The sequence below is a fragment of the Hyalella azteca genome, unplaced genomic scaffold (assembly GCF_000764305.2).
Source record: "Hyalella azteca isolate HAZT.00-mixed unplaced genomic scaffold, Hazt_2.0.2 contig3900, whole genome shotgun sequence".
NCBI lineage: Eukaryota > Metazoa > Arthropoda > Malacostraca > Amphipoda > Hyalellidae > Hyalella > Hyalella azteca.
Genome location: NW_025934129.1, coordinates 17,056 through 25,628, shown reverse-complemented (window position 1 = coordinate 25,628; position 8,573 = coordinate 17,056). Strand labels below are relative to the sequence as shown.

General features: G+C 42.2%; 1 protein-coding gene across 1 annotated transcript in view; it reads right to left on the bottom strand.

The window, feature by feature from the left end:
- Positions 1-765: 765 nt before the first annotated feature.
- The window catches only part of LOC108674005 (E3 ubiquitin-protein ligase RNF123), a gene marked incomplete at its 5' end in the record, with an annotated part of 19,750 nt that continues 11,942 nt past the window's right edge, over positions 766-8,573 (bottom strand). Inside the window, 11 exon segments of the mRNA XM_018161901.2 lie at positions 766-1,269; positions 3,037-3,214; positions 3,469-3,627; positions 4,119-4,322; positions 4,800-4,965; positions 5,178-5,375; positions 5,671-5,810; positions 6,047-6,231; positions 6,462-6,624; positions 7,341-7,458; positions 8,207-8,371. Of these exon segments, the coding sequence (XP_018017390.2) occupies positions 1,113-1,269; positions 3,037-3,214; positions 3,469-3,627; positions 4,119-4,322; positions 4,800-4,965; positions 5,178-5,375; positions 5,671-5,810; positions 6,047-6,231; positions 6,462-6,624; positions 7,341-7,458; positions 8,207-8,371 (1,833 nt within the window).

Sequence of the window (8,573 nt, the reverse complement as noted above, 5' to 3'; positions counted from 1 at the left end):
CGGAGCTCCTGAGCGTGGATGCATTCTGGCAGCCTGGCAGCTGTGATCTCTGGCAGGATAATGGAGGCCATCGACTGGACACGGAGGCGCATCAAGTGCACAATCTAATTACAATATAACTCGTTTGCTGATGGAGATTAACTTTCAATATTAACTGCATTACAATGCTCATTTAGTAAACGATAACGTTCTACGAGAGTTCACTCCGATGATGCCTTGACATTACATCATACATCATTCCATTATCATTAAAGAGTCTTCTTGAACTCGATGAGTTAATAAGTTGAGGCGAGTTTTCTCCCCAATAATCGTTAACAGTCTTCAATCCACGCAGAGATCAACGAATCAGTATTTCTAACACTACTAAGAGAAGCATGGGAAGCGTAATCATATAGTGAAAACAGAACTCATGCGACTTATTTACAATGCACGGACAGGAGGAACTAAAGATGTGGAGGGCTACAACCGAATATTCGGTTAAAATCATAATGAACAATCAATCAAGTAACCACTACAAATTGCCTATAGAAAATATCGAATATTTTTGATGATGAAGATTCGGTCACTTTCAATCAGTTTTGAATGCCATAAGTAGCACCATCAGGTATAACAATCCGAAACAAAGCGATAAGATGTCCATGAATACAAGCCTAGAGATTAGATGCACAATCATGGTTACTCCTCAGCTTCATAGAACTTTTAAAATAATTGAAAACAAATGCGTGAATTTAAAGATAAAACGTTAAATTAGTTAAATATGAATAATAATAAGTAAAAATAACATCAAGTTGAATGAATGAAAAAATACCTACTGCACACAGGGATCTATAAGCGTAATAGCGGCACTGTACAAGCGGTGATGGCGTGTCATCTACATCACAAACCATATTCAGGGACATGAACACCTTCTCATATCTGGAACCATTGAAAGAAATATGGCCACGCTAGAGGGTATTACGTTGTTGGTTCACTATCTTCAGAGGAAAATTATGTCAGTATTCAGAAATCAACAGCAATACCGTACGTCTAGGATACCCCACGTGGCCAAACTGCGGTGGTTCAGGCGCACGATAAAAACGTTCTGCACAATTTTTCCTAGTATCATAACAGTCCTATCTGCGCGTGGCCATGTCTGTAGGAGGCTCTGTAACAACAGAAACGTCTCTTGAAATGATGGTGTCGCCTGAAGTGCTGTCCACAACAGATGAGATGACGCCCGTGCAGAAGAAGCAGTCATTGTGGGTCATCAGATGCTGGCTGATGCAAGCCCTGAAACACAAAATGACGAGTCACTAAAACAACAAGCATAAAAACGAGAGTTTTCATGCATTTTCTCAATTTTTTAATTTCTACCGAAGCTACTTGATGTATTAGTGACCTATTTACATACCTAGTATACGATTCTCTCAACTCAGGAAACTGCCTAATTTCGTCATTATGAGGATTACTAATTACTTATTAAGAAGGTTAAGATGCCGAAAAGTTTGCCGAGAGCAGTATTTGAGGGTACGTTAGTTAATTACTATAAATTATAAATTCAATCCATTATTATAGCGCTGGTGTTGAGATGTTCAAGAATCTGGGATGTGGCTCGATGCCCTGACTTGGTGAAAATGTTTCGGGATATTTCAATAGCGTGGGAGCGAGTTTGTTGTATAGCGGCGGGCAGAGCGGTGGACATTTCAACACTATTACTATGGAGGCGGCGTTCTAAATAGGCTTGAGAGTGTGCAACGTCTGGTGTGTAAGCAACTAAAATTAACGTCTGAGGAAATTATTCTCAGGTCCGCGTTACGCAAGCGCGATCAGCAGCTCCGTAGACATGTCTGAGGGCCGTGAACGGGACGACAGGGCCGTTATCGACGAGTACAGACAGTGAGAAATTCTGACCATTGATATAACTAAAAAAACTCCTGCATAAGAGAATCAACAATCTGCAACTAAAGACGTGGGGACTTTGCTAGGTATTTATGTACGGTTAACATCAACACTGCGGCCACCCCGACTGTGATTTAGCCGTGACACAACACCAATAATAACAAGACGAACGGCATGTATGGAGTCGACAATACTATCATTCAAGAAACGAGCACAGCGCAACAATTGTCGGTCAAGAGTACGGTTACAGTACCAGCAGTACGGGCCCCAGCGGGAAGCAACCCTACAAGAGCAGACAAGGCACCACCATTCCAACGTACGGCCACCAATGACTCTACCATTCGACGCTGTGACATATCAACAAGAGGCGAGACGAGATTGCGCAGTTAGAACGACCTGTAAATATAGCCGCGCTACAGCTACTTGGAACAATACAACTGTCAGTGCGTCGTGAGCATTCGTGGTCGGGACGGACGTAGTATAGAAACTGTAAACACTTCACAGGATCCAGATCAGCGTTTTCCGGTAATGAAGGGAAGTTTGAATACTGACTTGAGACGTCTAATCGTGGAGAGATATCATCCTATGTTATAGGTTAAATATTAACAGTGAAGTTTGGTTGTGACGGTATCATTTCAAATACTACAAGTCTTTCACTGCAACCCTCTGTGCTAGACCGTCTCCTCTCACGGAAGCTCAAGAACTACGTACTTAAACACATCATTTACTCGATTATTTTGAAGATCTTGCCACAAAAAGTACATTGGACACACCAAATAGACGTGAAAAATCATCTAGTATATCATATAAAATAATGGTTTCCAACAGCACAGGTCGAATATTTTGTCGCCGTTCCCACTCACTGATTTTCTGGATATATCCAGTACTACCACTAAAAAAAAAATTATTGACAACATAAAAGTAACTAAGAGCTTTGAAAGAACGAAAAAGCAGGCGGAAAGAAAGTACGTTGCCAAGTAAATCCGCAGCTTGTAAATTCTCGCCTTACTTATTGAACAATGAATCTTGAAAACCATGCAAGCTAGACATGCAAGTGCCGAGCTTCTAGACTTTTTGTAATATTGATATATATATATTATAGTTTTTTTATCGTCATAAGTCATTTACGTAATGATACTTCCTTCTGAAGGGACGCACCTGCAGGACAAATGCCTACAAGGCAAAAATTGTGCGGTGGCTCGCCGAGCGTAGCAAATGACACAGTCTTGCGATTCATCAGAAGGGGGCGTGACCGTGGGCCGCAAGAGGAACTGCTGGAGGTAGGCGATGCAGCGTGATATGGCCTCCAGCTCGGCCTCACTCACGTCGTCAGGGTCTGTAGTGACAGGGAGAGAAGTGAAGGAAGGATTCACTGATACGGTCAGTGGCACAGCTGCACTTGTTCTGAGATAAAATTCTGAGAATATACTGAAGGGAGAATCTGATACTAAAAAAATCATCTACTTTAAATTATTTTTTCAGACAAAATGTTCGGAAGTTAGTAATTCTAACCTTAAGAATTACAAAGGAAGAATTCAAAACAATAAAAAGGAAATGAACGATTTGTAAGAACTGGAAAATAAGCCTCACGTTGCCGTAATGAGAAAGCAGGGATTTCAGCCATGTCTTCACAAGCGGCCGTGTCGGCAGCAGGCTGCGCGGCTGCTAATTCTGTAGCACGTTCCTCCACATCCATGGCTTCAGCAGCAGCAGTAGCAGCAGCAGCAGCAGTAGCAGCAGCAGCAGGACCTGCCAAGCAAGAGATTTTTCCTAGTTGAATGAATGAAGTCTAAAATAATAGAAGAAGTACGCGATTATGGATAGTTCAAAAGCTGATATTTTATAGACTATAAATAAATAAAATATCTTTGCTGTTTGTTAGAAAAAATTGTATGGTAAAAAAAATCTAATTTGAAGCTAAGTTAGAACATATGGGAAGAAAGCCTGTGGCTCCGTCGGCTAAAAACTATCTACTGGCCATATATATATAATGTTTTGAGTCCACCATATTAGCAATAGATTCGTAATTTCGTTAAGACATGAATGAAACTAGGCTCACTAGAGTTAAAACTAGAGACCAGCAAACGTCGAAACTCTCACCCCAAACTCGTGAACGGCCCATGATTGCCGTTAATTCTATTACTCGTCGAAACAAGTGCAAGTGCATGAGATTTAATTTCTACGTGTATGAATAACAAAATAAATTTTTAATGTTTAGCTGCGCGACCGGTATAGCACACCTGCGGCAGCAGAATTTCTAGTGTGGCCGGGACGCTGGATAGGGGCGCTCGCTATGGCGCTGATGGCGTCGAGGCGGTCAGCGAAGGCCGTGGGATGCACTCCTGCAGGGTCGTGGGCGTCTAAGAGCGCCTCGAAGGAACGAAGCTGGAAACTTGGTTCGCTCACTAGCGCTTTTGTGGCGACGGGGTCGTACTCGGGGTCCTCTGAAAATTTGAATAAGCTTCAGTATTTCAAAATAGTTTATAGAATTCGATATAATTAATAATAATAACCTATTTTAAGTAGTGAAGGAATAAAAAATATTTGATTTCAGATTTTGCGTCTCATCGAGTATCAAATAGTTTATTACTTGTGAGAATTGAAAACTTCAATTTTTTCATCTCTCCTCTAGCTTGGTACTAGAAGAAGATGACAAATGTAACTGAAAATCAACGCAACTAAAGCTAAGCTCAATAGTTGATAATCTTTATGAACTAGCTAAAAAAATTTAACTGATATTAATCGGAAAATTATAAAAATAACAATCTTTTGGGCTTCAAATTCATAATCTCCAAGCAAGTTGATACAAATGAGTACGGGACAAGAATCCTAAAAAAGGTTCAGAATATTAGCAACGTGGTCGAGCAGGACAAAGAGCAAACGGCTGGAAGTGATGGGCGGTAAAGCGACGTGCGCCGCACCTTGGTTCTCGATGTCCTTCTTAAGAAGAGCGACGATGATGCCGGCAGCGGCGGTGAGGATGGGGAAGTGATGCAGGCTGTCCAGTCCTGGGATCTCCAGGCTCACGATGCGAGTGAAACAGCCGCTACTGCCAACGCTGACACGGTTCATCACGTGGCACAAGAGCTGCAAAAAAAAAACGAGGAATAAGAACAACATTTCCTATGCAGAGCACACAATGATTCAAGATCATTACCTACACAGAATGTGTAATGCTGACCTTAACCTTACACAGCATGGAGAGCAGCACTCACCTTACACAGCATAGAGAACAGCAGTCACCTTACACAGCATGGAGAGCAGCACTCACCTTACACAGCATGGAGAGCAGCACTCACCTTACACAGCATGGAGAGCAGCACGTCAGACTGTGCTGAGCTTGACGCAGGAGCAGCCAGGAAGAGCTGGGGGCCGGCACACAAGACCATCTCCAGCACGCGCAGCAGCGACACCGTCAGCTCGAAGCATGTGCAGCAAATGCGCAGCTGCCGCGAGTCTATGAACACGCGCTCGACCCGCGACGAGAAGTTCTGGATCTGTGAGAATTTAAATGTTACCTTTAATCACTTGCATAATTGCGACTTGTACATATTTCAAGAATATATATACATAATTGAGGAATGAAGACTCTTGTAGGCTTTATTTTTCATTGAAACTGTGAGTGTACTCACTGTACTGCAATGATAAACACGTTTATTAGGGAACAATCGTCAATATTTCATTTGTTATGATTTGTATCTTGTTCCTGTCACCTCATTTCAGAATATACTACAGCATGAGGTAGCTGAAAAAGAATGGATAATAAGAATTAGTAGTGAGGTCAGGAACAACCTCCTGCAGCATGCCGATGAACTCCGAGAAGGCCCAGTTGAGTTGGCTTAGCAAGGAGCTGATGAAGCGGGACGAAAATGCGGGGTCCCTCGACAGCACTTCTGCCAGCACTTGCTGCAGCACCCATGAAGGACACGGTTCTACCGGGGCGGAAATCAGAGATTAAAGTCGCAAGCAGTGAGCAAATGTCGCAAAACAAGTAAGAAATATATGGCATCTAGTTCCCTGATCAAATGACAGATAACACAATAAACACCCTCTTAGGAAGTGTGTAACCTACAGAAATTTAGAAGTGAGTATGCGCGGCAGTATCAACTAGAAGTTGAATATCTCTCATAACCTACATAATCCAGTAAAGTTTGCTCTCAATACTTACTAATAAGTTGCATGCAGTTATCCGAATAGCTCGGTTTAGGGGTGATTTTGGTCTTGAGGTGTGGGCTTAGGTAGAAGCGAAATGCAAAGCCACTTCCTTTCCAGAACCGCACCAAGATCCAGTTGTTCTGCGCCCACACGCGGCTCTCGTAAGGCGTGAGCAGGCTCCGTACTAACGCCTCTCGGCTGCAATGCAAGAATCTGTTTAAAATCTACATCTAAATCACGACTTCTCATACAGCGTATTTCTCACTGATAAAAAAAAAATGTTAAATGCTGGAAACATTTCCGTTACATTCGTAATAGGGACAAACACCTAAATCACGACTTCACATACAGCGTACTTCTCACAGAATGTTAAATGCTGGAAATATTTCTCTTAACTTTCGTAATAGGGACAAAAGAGCGTAATGTACCTCTCAACATCGACGTTTTCGATGACGGCGAGGGTTGTAGGGCAAGTGACGTAGAAGGCGACGGTTTGCATGAGCTGTTCTCTGGAGTCGGTGAACCGCACGCGCGCGTCCATGAAGTGTCGGCACAGGAACACCGCGATAGAGCGGTAGAGGGCGCTCTCGTCTGTAATACAGGCATTTGAAGAACTCATTTGATTTAATTACAATAATGAATTGTATCAGTCATGCTTAGTCGTGCAAAACAGGATATTTGATACATTAGCACGCAAGTGAACTGGAATGAAATCACGAGGAATATCAAGAGACATCAGAATCGAAATTTTCCCAAAACGATAGATCAGTAACCAAATAAACATTATATATACAATTTTAGAACTAGCAATTTTAGTTTTTGTGCAATTTCTTCTCACAAATATACTGGATTTCCTTGAGCACTTGTCATTGAAAAAGCAAATGTAAGCAAGACTCCTGCAGTAAAATTGTCTAACGAATAAGCAGTGCATTACCAACTCCTCAGAACAAGGCGTGTGGATCCAACGATTATCTCCCGGTGCTCTAGCATATAGATTGCAATTCGTCATAGGAAAATCTGGGGCCGTATTAGCAAAACATCGTAAGTACGCAAAATCGAATTACGAGTGGTGTTGCTATGACAATGTAATACTAGCGGTGGGTGGTATTATCAAAACATTTGAGCGGCAAACATTTGCGCGGGAAAAACATTTACGCTTTTAGCTAAGACTTGCGTACGAAAGTTCTGATAATGTCAAAATTAGGGTGTACTTACGTACCACATAGGTAACTTTTTTGTCGTAAGTACAAAAAGTTACGAAGTTTTGATAATCCGGCCCCTGGGCATTGTTCATAATGTTCACGTACCTTCAACGACGGGGTAGTCGATCATGAAAGAGTCTGCAAGGCCCAGGGACAAGTGCGAGATAACTTCTAAGTAATAGTCGGGCAGGAAGGCGAACATGGCTTCGCTGCTTTCGCTCGCCTGTAAGACAAATACAAAAGTTAATTACGGAATTCAAATCTATAAGGTTTTGCAGAGCCTTGGAAGCAAAGGTATGTTCAGAAATTACGAAAATCTAGAGTACATCAAATGTCTGCAAAGATGTGCACCAGGGCACAAATGCAAAATAATAAGAAGAAAATAACTTGTTTTAATCAAATTTAAAAATTGAGCTAAAGCAATCATGCAAATGGAAATAAATCAAGGATAAGATCACAAATATTTTCCATTCATTTGAAAATAAATGATATTGTTACAGAATTTTGTCGATAATTCATAAAACAAAATACATTTTAAAGGCAAACTTCGGATAGTGGGGAGCTCCATAATTGCGTCACTAATTCTTAAAACAAAGTCTAGTTTGAGGCAAAACTTGGACACAATTTTGTAAAACTAATTTTTAGCGCATTTTCTCATTTATTAAAAAATGCACTATTGTGCACGCCATGTCCGTCCGTCTGTGTGACCGTCCGTGACTTCACGTTTTCATCGACGAGGAAATGCGCTCTCTGTCACTCACTGCAGGGAGTACTGAGTTATATTTTTTGTATTAATTGCGTCACACAATTTTGTATGGCACTGACGCACCTGTACTGTGTTGATAACGATGTGTAGGAGTACATTTACGAAAATGGAACTTTTATATACTTTTATAGATATATATACTTATATCCAACAAAATATAGTTTGAGTCAAGACTTGGACACAATTTTGTATGGCACTGGCGCACCTGTACGGTGTTGACAACGATGTGCAGGAGGTTGAGGAGGGCAGCGAGCCTGTGGGGCGCGAAGCTCACGGCGCGGTGCCACGCCTGTACCCGCACCTGCCTGTCGCAGTCCCGCTCCTGTAGACGCAGCGACCGACGCAGCTCCTCCTGCACCGCTACCGGCACCTGAACAATGCAAGCTTTCAGGAGACGTCGTGTTGTTTATTGGAGCGTCGTGTGTTACTGACTGGAGACGTCGTGTTGTTTACTGGAGCGTCGTGTGTTGCTTACTGGAGCGTCGTGTGTTGCTTACTGGAGCGTCGTGTGTTGCTTACTGGAGCGTCGTGTGTTGCTTACTGGAGCGTCGTGTGTTGCTTACTGGAGCGTC